The following is a 14,487-nucleotide window of genomic DNA, read 5'->3' as shown; positions in this document are numbered from 1 at the left end:
TTTCTCTGTTATCAAATAAGTCTGAATAAGGTGGATATATTTGCAAGACAAAAAAGTAAGATATCCATTTTTTAATTAAGTCTCTTTGTCATGGTGCCTATTTGTTATTTACCCTTGTCTTTTTTTTTTTTCTTATCTTGCCAATTAATAAATTTTTGAAAAGGTAAACAAGTTGGTTGATAAATGCAAACACAAAAACATAAATGAGGTTGTAATATCTATTTTATTTTAGGGATAATTAGCAAGCCCCCCATTTTTGGAAATGTAGTTAAGGAAAATCCGTCTCTCAAAAGCAATAGAGAAAACCCCTTCCCTTTCAAAACAACACTCCTAACAAATCGAAATTGTCTAATATACCATTGAAGAACACTAATTCAATTATTCTTTTCTCTCTCCCTCTTTCTCACGTCTTCTATTTTCCCCATTTTTCTCTCTTCTCTCTTTTCTCACACGACACGGCGCAGCGGCTGAGAGCGCTATCGGAGCGCCAGTGATGCTGACGTGGATGGGCTGAGTCATCACCCGAAGGCTCATTTTTTAGTAGATCGGCGGTGGTGGTTGGCGACGGTGGAGTTTGGTGTTTTTTCCTATGGAGCCAATGGCTCGCCGCTATTCCATAATGTGCGCCAATGTATGTGTCTTGTGTTTGGCATTAATGGATGGTAGTGTCATTTTAGCACACTTCTGATGTGCGCCTATTGGGTTTCTTAGGAATTAACGGTGGTGGCGGCAGCGGCGGCAAAATTTTGCGGGTTGATGAAATAGAAGTGGTGGTGGTGGTGGTGGTGGCGGCTGTAGTGGAGTTTGCGGTTGCAGAGAGCCTGACTTATTTTTTCAGTGGAGGGGTTCTTGCTTGATGCTTGATGTGTAGAAGGTGGTGATGGTGTGGTGTTGCGGCGGTGTGATGACAATGGGGAGGCAGATCTAAGGGTTTTTGGTAGATCTGGCGGAGGACGGAGCGGGTGGAGAATTTCGCGCAGACTGAACTCTTAATCAACTATATTTTTTGGTAGTCGATTAAGTTAATTGACTATGCTCTGGTAATCGATTAAAATGTTAATCGATTGTTTTGGTAGTCGATTAAGGTTACTCGGTTTCATTTTTTTAATTCATTTTTGGATTTTTGTGCATTGATTCTGATTTGTATAAATGAATTACAGTATGTGTATATTATTTGTTTTGTAAAAAAAATGTTGATTTTCGTTTTTATGTAGTTGTGTTTTTTTTTAGTAGTCAGTTCCTTAATTGACTATGTTTCATCATAGTCGATTGATATGCTCATAGTCGATTAACATACATGATAAGAGAAAAAAAAAGTTAAAAAACGAAAAAAATAAAAAAAAATAAAGTAAAAAAAAATTAATAAATAAATAATAAAAAAAAAAGTAAAAAAAAAAAAAAAAAAAAAAAAAAAAAACTGCTTATGAAGTAGCCGCATAGCAGGTGATAGTGGTACTGGAGTGTTATATCAAAGAACTCTTTTATTTTATAGCATCAAATGTTTACTCATTCTTTCAATATCTTATGGGGTATCATGTAAATGGTTTCAATAATGAGCAGAGTTAAAATCAAGTTTCGATTATAAGTATATGCAAAAAATAGATAAATAAATTAATGAAACATTAAGCATGTACTCATAAAAAATATATATGATTAGAAATAAAAAAAAAATACTTAACTAGATATGATTTGGTTAACGTATTGTAAAAGGAGAAATTTGCTAGACACCTCTTATTTTGGACTTATATAGGTGGAGATCCTAGTTGTTAAATGAATATAGGCATAGGTCATTTGACCCAAAAAAATAATATATATATATAAAATAAAATAATTAGTATATAGATATGAACACTCTCAATTAATAAGAAAACAAATCTCATAATATCACTCCATCTCTCTCTCAAATCTCATGTTTCTCTCACCCTATATTTAATCCATCATCTCCCTCCCTCTGTATTCACGCCCTCACTCTCATGCTTCTTTTTTTTTTCTTTTTTTTTGTGATGAAGAAATATTTTAGAGAAGGAAAAAAGGGTCATTTTAGATTATGAGATGATTTATTGGTGAAAGAATTAAAGAGGACCACAAACATCCCTCCCCCTCAAAATAAAAAAAACAAATTCAGAAATCCGAAACCCCAGTCAAAAATCGCATTGTGTCTTCGTATGTAGAACCTTCCCATCGTTTGTTGTTAGCAATTTCCGTTTGAAGGTTAGTTTAAATTCGTTTGTTGTTGAGATTCGATTCCTCTTGTTTACAATTTGCAAGGTATGTCTTAAGTTACATTTTACAAACAATTTGTTCAATGTTTTTGTTGTTTGCAACGTGTCCCATAAACATTTTTTTTGATGTTTTTAATGATGCTAATTTTTTTTTTCAGTTTGTTGTTTGCATTTGGCGAAGTCATATGTAGTTTATTGCTTGCAATTCAATAATGCAAGTTCTGCTGATTTTTTTTCTTCAGTTTGTTGTTTGCATTTGACGAAGTCATAGGTAGTTTTTTCTCTCACTAAAAAACATATATTCTCCTCTCCAAAATCTTCCCAAAAACTCTAGACAATATGACGAACTCACGAAAACGTGACGCAATCACCGAATGTTTCGGAAGCTACAAGAGAATGGATATCAGAAAGGGCAAGGAGACGGCGGGATCGGACTCGGACTTAGACCCAATGTTGGATGCGCCAGGCATGAGTACTTTGGCTAACAAGTTCAGATACTACAATTCACATGTGAAGGCTTTGGGCGAAGAAAAGGTTGGTATAAAATCCTTGCTTCAAAGGCCTATTGATGAAGCAAGCTTCACAAACTCGGGTGTGAAGCAACTCTTAAGGGACATAAGGTTGTTGGGTACTGTCAAACTTGCCAATACACCTCACCGACTATTGTTTGAGAATAGTGTTGTGCGCGAGTTCCATGCGAATCTGAAGATGAGGGCCAAAGATGATGATTCTGGTAGTTATTGCAAAGTGTATATCCGCGGGGCTATGTTCGATTTCAACCCTACCAAACTGAACGAAATCCTAGGCACAAGGAATGGGGGAAGGTTTCCAACAATGCTTGACAACGAGTGGTTGGCGTTGACTGGAGCTAAAATGGTGGAGTGGCCCGTTATCGGTCATCGACACTCTCATCTGACAAAGGTCTATGATGTTCTTCACGAGATTGGGTGTTCCAATTGGTTCCCAACCAATAATTCGTATGATGTGTCAGTCGACCAAGCAGTGCCATTGTGCAGTATTGGAAGGGGTTTGAACTTTGATAGGGGCGAATTTATTTTTCGCCACATATTGGATGAGGCTGAGCGTGTTCATGTGGTGTTATCCTTTCATATTATAATCTTTTCTTTACTGTATGAGTAGGGTTACAGGGCGCCCAAAGCTGCTGGCTTCAATTTAGTGGATCCGCTTCCAATCAAAGTAACTAGTTGAATGTGATACGTGGTGAATTTTCCACCTTTGAAACTTAGATCCGAAGTTTCTTTGACACTGTTCCCGTTCATGTGCCCAGACATACTGACGGCTCTACTCCATGATTGTCTGGGAAAAAAATATCGTGTTTGTTTATAATAAACCGGTAATTTTCAAACAATGTTTAATTATTTTTATTTGAACAATATGAATTTTTTTTTGTGGGATGGAGTTCGGTTGAACCCAACTCATGAATAACAAATCGACTGTTGTCCTGTTTTGGAATATTATTCATTGTTTGGGTATGCAGGTACAACACACACTTGAATTGTTTCGATTCAAATTTACTTGTGATTGAAATCTAAAAAACTTGTTTGGATTCAATTATGAAATTTTTGTATAGAATTGTGCTTCTAGTTTGGATATGCAGGTACAAAATACACTTGAATTGGTTGGATTCCATTTTACTTGTGATTGGAATCTAAACAACTTGATTGGATTCGATTATGAAATTTCTGTATAGAATTGTGTTTTTGGTTTGGATATGCAGGTACAAAATACACTTGAATTATTTGGATTCCAATTTAGTTGTGATTGGAATCTAAACAACTTGGTCGGGGGCTGGATATTAACATGGGGGAATATATTTTTCGTCAGATCGTACAGGCCGAGGGCATGCCACGATTTCTATATTTTCCTATCTGATTTTTGCAATTTTGTGTCAGTATGAATACAAGGTTCAGTTCACTGGGAAATTCAACAACCAAAAACCAGGTTCGATCAGAGTGAGCCGTGAGCTACTTGAATGAAATGCGAAGGTGGACTATCTTACCAAACTTGCCACATCGCCTTCTCCAGTTGCAGACGAAAGAGGGTGCATTATGGTGCGAGATTTCATTCGTGGATATCTGAATAACCAACTGGAGTTGAAGCGTGGTGAAGTTGCCACTTTGGAAGCTCAGATTAAAGTTCTCCATCCATGGCCCGAGTGAATTGCCCCCTTTCTCCCCCGACGGTGCAGAAGACAAATGATATCAATCCTTGTGCTTGTAGCCGTGTTTTGTTTTTGTCGTAAATACATCATGTAGTTTGTCAACGGTTGATTGATGGACAACATCATGCGAAAGTTATGTTTTGTGGTTTGTCATATTTTCATTTTTATGTACTACCGAATTGTGATTAAGCAACTCACTGGCGTCAAAACCCATTTTTTTGTCGTTTGAAATGTTATAAGTTCCGTCCTTCAATGTTGTTATATGCAAATAGACATAATATCATTTAAAAAATAGATAGAAGTCACAATTTGCGGAATTGCACGAATACAATTCACATTGGTGGTCGTGGTCGTGGTTGTGGTGGTCTCATTAGATAAATACTTTCCACAAATGCTGGGTTTAAGTAAGAACTGTCATCGCTGCTTCATTCCTTCAATATTACAAGAATAAATTACCATTATCATATTTGTGAAAGAATTGAGTAGATGGTTCATAAAGATAAATTGTTAAACCTGGTATTGAGAACGTTGATGGTGCATATTGTAAGGAATACTTGAATGTGACATCACATTCATGTCCGCAAGACTATGCTCCGACGTCCCAGTTTGCGATGTCATTCGAGAAAACTGGGGAACGTAGCTTATGGTGCCCACATTGTCACAACCACTTACTGCCTGCTTAGAATTAACTTTACCACGAGAAAAACAACCAACTTTTGGATTAAGCTCACAAGTGGTTGTCTTTTGTCCGGATTTCCTTCAAACTTCTCAAAAAAATAATATAAATAATATGCTCTAATTTTTTTATATATATAAAATAGATACATATCGCACTAACCTGTAAAACGAGCATAACGGCTTTTTTCGTATGGATCCAGCTTTTGAAACAATTTTACAAGGATCCACCACATTTCTGGGACGTTTGACATTTTGAATTGGATCCTCACCGTCAGACTGTGCTTGTGAACTATATTCATTATCCTCGACAGACGGTGTGATATTAAATTCAATCCCGTCCTCCCTCATCTTAGCACGCCCACTAGTATAGAGGTTGCCCGTCTGCTGATACGAGAAAGCAGAGGTGAGCCGCTTGCCAACATCGACAAACCACCGGGAATTGATGCTTTTAGCCGGAAAATGATTCAGTTTCAGATTCTTAAAACAACATATGAGATGCCGGCAAGGGATACCATCAGATTCCAGCATCTTACATTCGTATATGAATTCTTCATTATCCAAGACGACGGTCGTCAATTTGTCCGCAAAGTCGAAGTTGTCGTCTTCGAAATTGAATGTATGGCGGTGGCCTACAATATCAGATCTTCTGATGATAACTATGTCTGCCTCATCCGTACAAGTTAAGAATGGCTCTGGTGCAGATGCGTGCGGCATGGATCTCAAGATGGCCTACTAAGCCTTTACCTGATTGTTTTGGCTTAACATCGGATTCTCTCTGCAGTTCGTTAAACCTTTTCGAATACTATTTAAGAAACGTGTATGGTATTGTCTGAGAAAATCTGTAAGGGTGGAATCGGCACACATTTTCTGTTTAAGTGAGGTATTCACTGACTGCACACGTTATGCCATTGATTGCATTTTCCGTAAAGATCAGCTAGGTATGAATTGTCTGTAAGACCAAATTTAGCAATCAATGCAGACCATCTATCTTCGAATTCGGGTACGGAGCAAGGCATATTCATTAAATTGGATAATTGTGTCGAGAAGCCTGACTTTTTATATTGGATTCGACATTACGTGAAATATGCCAGCAACAAAGACGATGTGCTGCTTTAGGAAACACAATCCTAGTGGTTGTGCGAATTGCCCCGTCTTGATCTATCAAAACAGGTTTGGGTGGCTTTCCTCCCATGGATTCTAGCAAATTTTGCAACAACCACGTCTATTGTTGAGTCGTCTCCTTGTACATATAGCAACTCCAAAAGTACATGTGCACAAATGGGAGTTGACTCTGGATAACAACATTACTGGAAAATAATATATGTTGGTCTTGTAGGTGCTGTCAAATACTAAGACACCACCAAACTCCTCATACTCAACCTTTGATATTCCGTCGTACCAAAATATTCTTATTAGAGCTCCACCTTGATCGATACCATGTTTGTATTCGAGTGTTTTGTCTTTTAACCTCATCCCGTCAGACCTAACAAAGTATTCACATCCCTCGATTCAATTCGTTTCAATCTTTCACCGTTCAGGTAATTGTACACTTTCTTCCTATTCAATATGACAGTTGCACTGCCTCCACCAAATTGTTCCAGAAGGTCCAAAACTTGACTAAGTTTGTACCTGACATGGGTCATCGTATCCAACATTATCTTTGTTACTAGGGTCAATATTATGTACCATATTTTCTAACAAACTCGGGTACATTTAAATGAATTTGATGTGTAAATTTCGGGCAAACAAAAATTTCCAAAACAACCTAAGATAGAATTACCTATTGCAACGAAGAATATGACTGGTATATCTCCCAATAGAACGATTCAGAGCAACACAAAATAGAGCACGTCATCCACACCGTATCTCTGGTCTATGACCACGCAATCGATCGCTTTCATCAATTCTCTCCTTACGGTGGCCCTCTCGAGAGCAAACCCATACCCTATTCAAAATGATGTCGCCTATCTTTTTTCATAAGTTTTTGTGAATGTCAAATCCAGAGAGTTGCGCGAAACTTTGATAATGCTCACCTGCTTCGTTTGCATCAACAAATGTTTGAATGAGTCGCAAACTTTCATCGTCTGTGTCGCCATTGTTCCCTTCCCGGTTTGAATTCAAAACACTTTCTTCCGCCTTAGTTGACGAGGCTGAATCTTTCTCGCAATTGTTGTCTAATCCATCCCCGCTGTTGTGCTCTAATTCACCGCCGCCGTTGTACTCTAAATCGAATAATGCAATTAAACTTAATCAAGAAGATTTCGACAAACCCCTAATTATTCAAATAATAACATAACTCTAAATTGAAAAATTTCGACAAAAACCAAACATATTCAATTAATGAGATACCTGATTCATCAAAATTCGACTTCCCTAATGCAGCGGTTTCGTCGAAAAATGTGGGATTAACGGCCGTCAAAATTAGAAGACGGGAGCAGGAGAGAATTGTTGAAGAAATGAAGTCATATAAAGGATAATAATGTCATTTAAGATAAATTTATTAATTTTATTCTTTAAATTTGATTTTTGTATAATAAGGATATTTAGGACAATACTCAATCAAAATTTAAATATATATTTGTTTTAGACACATGGCGGTCATTCAGACCCTACCTGACCTCAGCCATATTTTAGCGATCAGATGATAGAAAATAGCCTCCAACCATAGTCTTTCCTTCTCTCACCTTTTTTTTTCTTTTCTCTTTTATTCTCTCTCGTGCATTGAATTCTAACATAAGTTTCACAGGCCCCACCTCCAAAAAGTGTCACAACACGTCACCTCTTATTTTTTCCCACTTCAAACTTCTCTAAGACTCAGCTTTTAACTATTTGTTTCCATACCTTCTTAATTTTTAATATGAATTTATAATTATTTTCAGTAAAATCTAATAATTATGAGCATCTTTTTTCCCAATTGTAATAACTATTTAGCCCATTATTTTTTTCCTTCTCCACCATTTCTGAATTATCCCAATTTCGAATTACAAATCCATTTTAAACAAAGCTCTAGAAAATCACATCGGCAAGTTTGCCCTTTCTTTTTATTCGTCCAAACTGCTCAAGAGGTCATTCTCTACGAACGAGACACTAATTATGAACAAATAACATCGTCCATCGCGTGGTGCCATCCACAACTAGTGTGTGTATATATATATATATATATATATATATATATATATATATCTATATATATATATCATGGTAAGAGTTTTTCACTAATTTCCGAATAAACTATTATTTTTTTAATTTTATTTCTTAAATGGACTCATACTAAAAGAATAAGTAATTTTTCTTTGAAATTACCCGTTTAACTGAGTTTTTAATCAATTTAAGTTTTTTTTCGATGTTCTATTTTATTGGATGTACTATGAATAATAATTTGTCTTTTCCTAATTCGCATTACCTAATATTTCTATTTTTTAATTAATGCAACCATCTAGGTGCACAAACATTCTTTCTTGTGCAATAATTTCTAAATTCACATGAAAGACGTAAACACGGTTACGATGCGATACATTTGGCCTAGAAAGTGTCGATAAAGAGATTAAACTCGGATTTGACCACCTTACACTTACTACTTACTATATTTATATTTTAATTTATTTTGCCACGTTTTCCATTTTTTTTCAATTTTATTATTGTTTCCACTAAACTGTTGCTATCACGACATCAAATAAACTATGATATGATATCTTCATCAAAGCGCGACCTGATTACTATTCGCCATCTCTTACGATTAGTTAAATTTTCTTATGATTCCGAAAAAAATGAGAACTTCACCTATCTTCTGAATTACTTCAATAATTTATACTTTTAAATAAAAATAAATTCTCAACTATTTATAGAATTATGATAACATAATAATTTTCTATTTAGTTGAGTTATATTAAAAAAAATATTTTATCCATAGAATTATAACTAAATTGTGAAAACTATATGTTGCCAATATTTTTTTTTTGTTTACTTCAATAATTTATACTCCTAAATAAATGGGGATTATTGCAAATTTTTTTTTTTAATAATAACAGGGGATTTTATGTAATTTTATCAAAATTGAAAAGTAATTTCTGTAAATATATATTTTGAGTAACCCTAAAATGACGTTTCATATTGCTTCAGTCGGAAATTCTACTGCCTTTCACCGCCTCAGCCTATTTTCTCTCTCTGTCTCTCTCTCTTTCTTTCTCTCTCTAGCTCCACTTTCCGGCGCGTAATCATCCATTCACGGCTGCATTTCACTCTCGTCTCCATAGCTGTGAGTCCAGGGCAAGAAGATACGGTAAACAAACGAATAAAAAACATCTTATTTTCAACCTAGGGTTTTAGTACTTTTACATTTATCTATGAAATTTCCAATGTTTATTCATCTTCTTTATGCCTCTGTTCCTGCATGTTTGGTTCTTGATCCGCGGAGTAGAAATTGAATTTAATTCTGCGATCATGGTGTGCTGAATTTTATTTTGAACACAGATATGGTGTAAAGTGTTTTTAATTATGCGATCGTGGTGCGCTGCTTATTCTTTTAATTACACTGTATGTTTATGCCGTTTTTGGTTATTTATTACATTTCTTTGAATTTGTACATTCGATTAATTAGGTTAACTAATGGAGTATGAATTATGAGAAGAGCTTGCCCTAAGTCTCCTAAAATGTTTACATCTGATTCTTTTGATTAGCAAAATTAGTCAAGCCATTTTTGGGTGAAGATCCTGAACCGTCCAATTAAGGAATTTCTGATTTGATTTCTCATTTTTAAACGGATCTTTGTGTTTAAGAGACTTAAAGCAATGCTCCGATTGTGTACTTCAACAATTTCTTGGATACGGGTTTGATCTTTTTCATGAGGTGTTATGCTTAGTTTCCATGTAGAAATAAGTGGTGTGGTAATTAATTTCCATGTATAACAACTTGTTTGATCATTCCGTACCGACAATTTGTTTGGAAATACACGTGTATATAACTATAATGTCTGATGCGGGTCCACTACTTACACGTGCATATAACGATTAATATCTGACGTGGGTCCACTACTTACACGTGCATATAACAATAATGCTAAGTTTTATTCCCATTATTATTACACGTGTGCAAGTAATATAATCTTGCTTTATTAATCATAGATATACTGCTTCTATCTGGATGACATAGCTTTGTACTTGCATTGCAGCTTGTTGGGATTAAACTATATGCTGGAGAGGTTATGGGTTATGATTCTGAGTGCGTAGTTGACCTTGATAATTACCCCGGAGAATACTTCTGTCCTGTTTGTCGCACACTTGTGTTTCCGAATGAAGCATTTCAGGCATATTGCACTCATCTGTACTGCAAAGCTTGCTTGGAATATATGTCAAATAGTGGCGGGGTCTGCCCTTTTGATGGACATTTGGTGACTGAATCGGATTCTAAGGTTACCCCACCTCATATATGCTGATTTATATTGTTAATTTCCTGTCATTTTCTGACATTGTTAACATTGTCGCAGCCAATAGTGGATTCGAATAAAGCACTTGCAGAAACCATTAGCAAGATCAAGGTGTATTGTCGTTTCCATAGAAGTGGATGTACATGGCACGGTTATATCACTGAAGGTGCGTCCCATTGTTCTGGGTGCTCCTTTGGAAATTCACCTGTCGTATGCAATAAATGTCAAATCCAAATTCCGCATAGGCAAGTAGTTGAGCACGCCAAGAATTGTCCTGTGAGTGAATTAATTCTTATTTTATTTTTTGAAATGATTTATTCTTGATTAATATGTAAATCTCATGGTGCCATCATATGAGTTGCAACAGGCTGCAGATAAATCAACTACAGGGGTGAACCAGATTGTTGCTCAACCTGCTGGACCACCATCTCAAGCTCAGAATGCTCCAGTTGTTAATGCACCAGTGCCTGTGCAAAATCCGAACCTGCAAGTTAATAATGCCCACTCTCAGGTTGCTCCCGTTTCTGCTCCAACCCCGGAGCAGTGGTATCATCAGCAATATCAGCAATATTATCAGCAATATATGGGATATGATCCCTACCAACAACAGTATTACTCCTATCAACAATATCAACAGCCCCAGTCTCATGTATACCCTCAGCCGCAGCAGCCGCCACCGCCGTCGCAACAGCCGCTGCCGCCACAGCAGCAGCAGCCTGTTCCTCAAGCCCCACAAGCACATGGGCAGGCTCAATCACAGCCACCTCAAGCTCCGCCCCAGGTGCAAGGTCCACCTCAGGGACAGGCACAAGCTCATGCGCCGAACTATCAAGTTCCTCAGCAACAAACACAACCTCCAACACGACCGCAGACTCAGGTTCCCTTGCAGACGCCCCCACCGCCGCCTCATAGTCAGCCATTGCCGTTTGCCCAAGCAATGGGCATGCGTCCTGTCCAAAATCCTCAGGTGCCTCAATACCAGCAACCTCATGTGCAGATGCATCACCCTCAAATGCAATCTCAAATGCAGCTTCAACCTCCTCACACTCAATCTTCAAACCAGTTGCAACCGCAACCACAACCACAACCACACCATTATTATGCTCAGCCCCAACCTCATATCCTCCCTTCTCAACCCAACTATTCAACAGCTCCTGCTGTACTGCCTCAGCCTCCACCGGGTCCTCCTGCTAGTGGGCATCATTCTTATCAACAACCTCAGCCGCCGCAGAAAATGCACTCGCAGCAACATCCAGTGCAACCACAACAACCTGGACTTATACGACCACCCCTGCAACAGTCATCAACACCGTTGCAACCGCAGCATCAGGTCCCTGGCATTCCTTCCTCACAGCCTCAGCAGCAGATTCCACCTCATGCACAACAACCGACTCATCCAATTCAACCTCGTGCCGTCTTTCATCCATTTCAACAAGCTGCACCTCAGCATTATGCTCAACAGCAGCAGTTTACTGCTTCATTTCCGAATCAGTTGCATCAGCAAGGACAGCTTCCATATCAACAGCCCATGCAATCCCAGATGCTCCCATCTGGTCCCGCCCAACCCCCGCCATCTCAGAATTATGATGGGAGAGCCTCGATGCCTAACCAAGGAATACAGCCACAAAACCATTCGTTTTCAACTGGTGCATTTGATCCGGCACAACTAGCTTCGACTCAGACACCTATAAATCAAAACTATATGAAGACTTCTGTGACGGAGCAGAATGCAGCCGTCCAAGAAACTAGATCACCTTCAAAAGGACCAGTTGAAAAGGGAACAGTTCTTAATGATACTGACAATACTGCAAAGGAAGGTTTGAAGTCTGTTATCAAGCAAGAAGGGGATGTTAAGGCTCCACCGGAGCAACATGAAATCTCTGAAGAAGCTGGTCATTCGTTGGCAGATTCTGATTCATTGAGAAAACCGGACCGCGAGAATCAGATGACACAATCTCACACTGCTGCATCTGCTTCCAGTGCAGAAGGGCATATATTGCCACCGCAATCTCATGATTTCTACCAGCAAAGGCCTCAAGCGCAAGTGCAAGGACAGCCTCCATCTAATGTAGGGACTGAAGGACGAGGCAGTTTGCCTCATGGTAAATCTACTAACCCAGCTGAGGGAAGGGGGCCTGGTTATTTTGGCCCTCCACAACAAAGTTTTGAACCTCAATCTGGTCCTCAGGGTCGAGCTCCGCCACCTCAATTTGAGGGTCAGTACGGTCCACCGCATGTGGGTAGGCCTAACGAAGCTTCAATGTCCAAAGATCGGATGCCCGGTTCTGTTGATGGTGGTGGTCCTATGAAAAATAATTCAAATGAGCCTAATTTTTTGAGAGTGAATGGCGGATCAGCTCCCGACTCCATGTTTGGCTCTAGGGATGAAAAAATGAAGTCCTTATCTAGAGAACATTTGAATCCCATTCCTGGAGAGCCCACTCATACTTTTAACCAAGGTGAAGTCTAACAAAATCTAAAAGCCATTCTTTGCTCCTGGAGACTGTTTTCATACTCTTCCATGACCTTTTTTTTTCTTTACTTCTTTTGGTGAATGTAGGGTCTCTTGATAGAGCTCCTCGTGGGCCAATGTTGCCACATCATCCTTCTGGTGGGCACAGTCATGGAGACGGGTTTGGACCTGGCCCTGAATTTGGGCAACATCACATGAAACATTTTACCCGCCGAAGTCCTGATAGGGAGTACTCTTCACCACGTGGTTTCGGCGGCCCCTCCAGTTTATCACGTAACACCTCAACTTTTGATGATAGTAGGGAAGCACATAGATTTGGTGAAGGATCGAGATCTTCAAATCTTTCTTCTGATTCTTTTCGTGATGGAAGGTTTCCCTCCTTCTCTGGGCACCCGCCAAGAGGTGACAATGGTGGCATGGGGAATCCTAGATTTAGTGAACATGATGCTTTTGGTCCAGATGGACCAGGCCATCCAATGAGGGGAAACTCAGGCCCAGGATATTTTCATACGGATGAAAATGCTGGATCTGGTGCTTTTTCGGGTCATGGTCGTGTGGGAGAATCAGGTGTCCCTGGAAGTTATCCACATTTTGGGGAGCCTCCGATGAGGAACAACTATTCACTTCCTGGATTTCCTAATTCTGGAAATTATGCAGTAAGTTTTTAATGCAATGCGTTTGCCGACTTTTATTTAGTTCTATTGCATTGGTGTTTGTATGGTTGATTATTAATAGTATTCAACTTACTTATGTATATGTCTTAAATTCTTCTGACTAGTTACTGCGCTTTGCAATCTGTAGGCTGGGATGGATGCTTTTGATCACTCTAGGAAGAGAAGCACCGGATGGTGCAGAATATGTGGAGTTGACTGCGAGACTGTTGAAGGTTTGGACATGCACTCTCAAACTAGGGAGCACCAGCAGATGGCTATGGAAATGGTTAAAAATATCAAATTGCACAACAGAAAGAAGCAGAGGTGAGTAATTATCTTACTTTATGTGGCATAATCAAAGGCAAGGTGCTATTGTGTTTTTTTTTGTCATTGCTGTACAGAACCAGTGGTCGTATGGCGCATGAAGGGGGAAACAGGACTAGGAAAGGTGGCCGTGGAAGCAGAACATGACTCTGGTAGATGCTAATTATCCTGGAAGTTCTATTCTGGTCAGGTCTTGAGCTGCACCTTATCTACTTATCTGTTAGCTTGTTGTTGTCTTTTAACTTTCTCAAGTTTGGCTTATACTCATTTTATCATTTCAGGGAGCTGCTTTGTGTTTTTTGGAGATGGTTTTTGGGTTGGACTATTGTGGGCCCTTAGGTTTGTCGATTTATGACTTTGAACATCATATTTGCCAGCATGGGTAGTTTTCTAATAGACTGATGATTATAATGTTTGTTAAACTGTATCGCACTTTATCTCTGTTGACTCTATGGGAGTTTATTCTGTGTGCTCATTTCTCCTTTCAGCTCGTTTTATTTGATTATCTGATCAGCATGCGTTCCAGAGAAATC

The 14,487-nt window shown here is 38.6% G+C and overlaps 1 protein-coding gene across 6 annotated transcripts; it reads left to right on the top strand.

The window, feature by feature from the left end:
- The first annotated feature begins 9,130 nt into the window (after nt 1-9,130).
- On the top strand, nt 9,131-14,429 carry LOC105956624 (uncharacterized). Of its 6 annotated transcripts, none has more exons than XM_088813853.1 (8): nt 9,131-9,337; nt 10,250-10,489; nt 10,565-10,780; nt 10,872-12,963; nt 13,065-13,633; nt 13,779-13,954; nt 14,032-14,139; nt 14,236-14,429. In XM_088813853.1, the coding sequence occupies exons 2-7, from the start codon at nt 10,283-10,285 to the stop codon at nt 14,099-14,101; spliced, it is 3,330 nt and encodes a 1,109-aa protein (XP_088669979.1). In that variant the 5' UTR covers nt 9,131-9,337; nt 10,250-10,282; the 3' UTR covers nt 14,102-14,139; nt 14,236-14,429. The 6 variants fall into 6 exon arrangements, with proteins under 6 accessions (XP_088669979.1, XP_088669978.1, XP_012835935.2 ...); XM_088813852.1 differs by having other exon boundaries at nt 9,167-9,361; XM_012980481.2 differs by having other exon boundaries at nt 9,167-9,361; nt 14,032-14,144.
- Nucleotides 14,430-14,487: the final 58 nt, after the last annotated feature.

The sequence above is a fragment of the Erythranthe guttata genome, chromosome 14, assembly GCF_056151865.1.
Source record: "Erythranthe guttata isolate IM_541 chromosome 14, IM_541, whole genome shotgun sequence".
Lineage (NCBI taxonomy): Eukaryota > Viridiplantae > Streptophyta > Magnoliopsida > Lamiales > Phrymaceae > Erythranthe > Erythranthe guttata.
The sequence above is the reverse complement of the archived record's forward strand: the minus strand, read 5'-3'. Positions and strand labels throughout refer to the sequence as shown.

Coding starts and splice junctions, on each gene's coding strand:
- LOC105956624 (XM_088813850.1), top strand. CDS start 9,577: ATGCGATCGTGGTGCGCTGCTTATTCTTTTAATTACACT. Junction 13,634..13,778: donor CTAATTCTGGAAATTATGCA/GTAAGTTTTTAA, acceptor TGCAATCTGTAG/GCTGGGATGGATGCTTTTGA. Junction 13,955..14,031: donor CACAACAGAAAGAAGCAGAG/GTGAGTAATTAT, acceptor ATTGCTGTACAG/AACCAGTGGTCGTATGGCGC.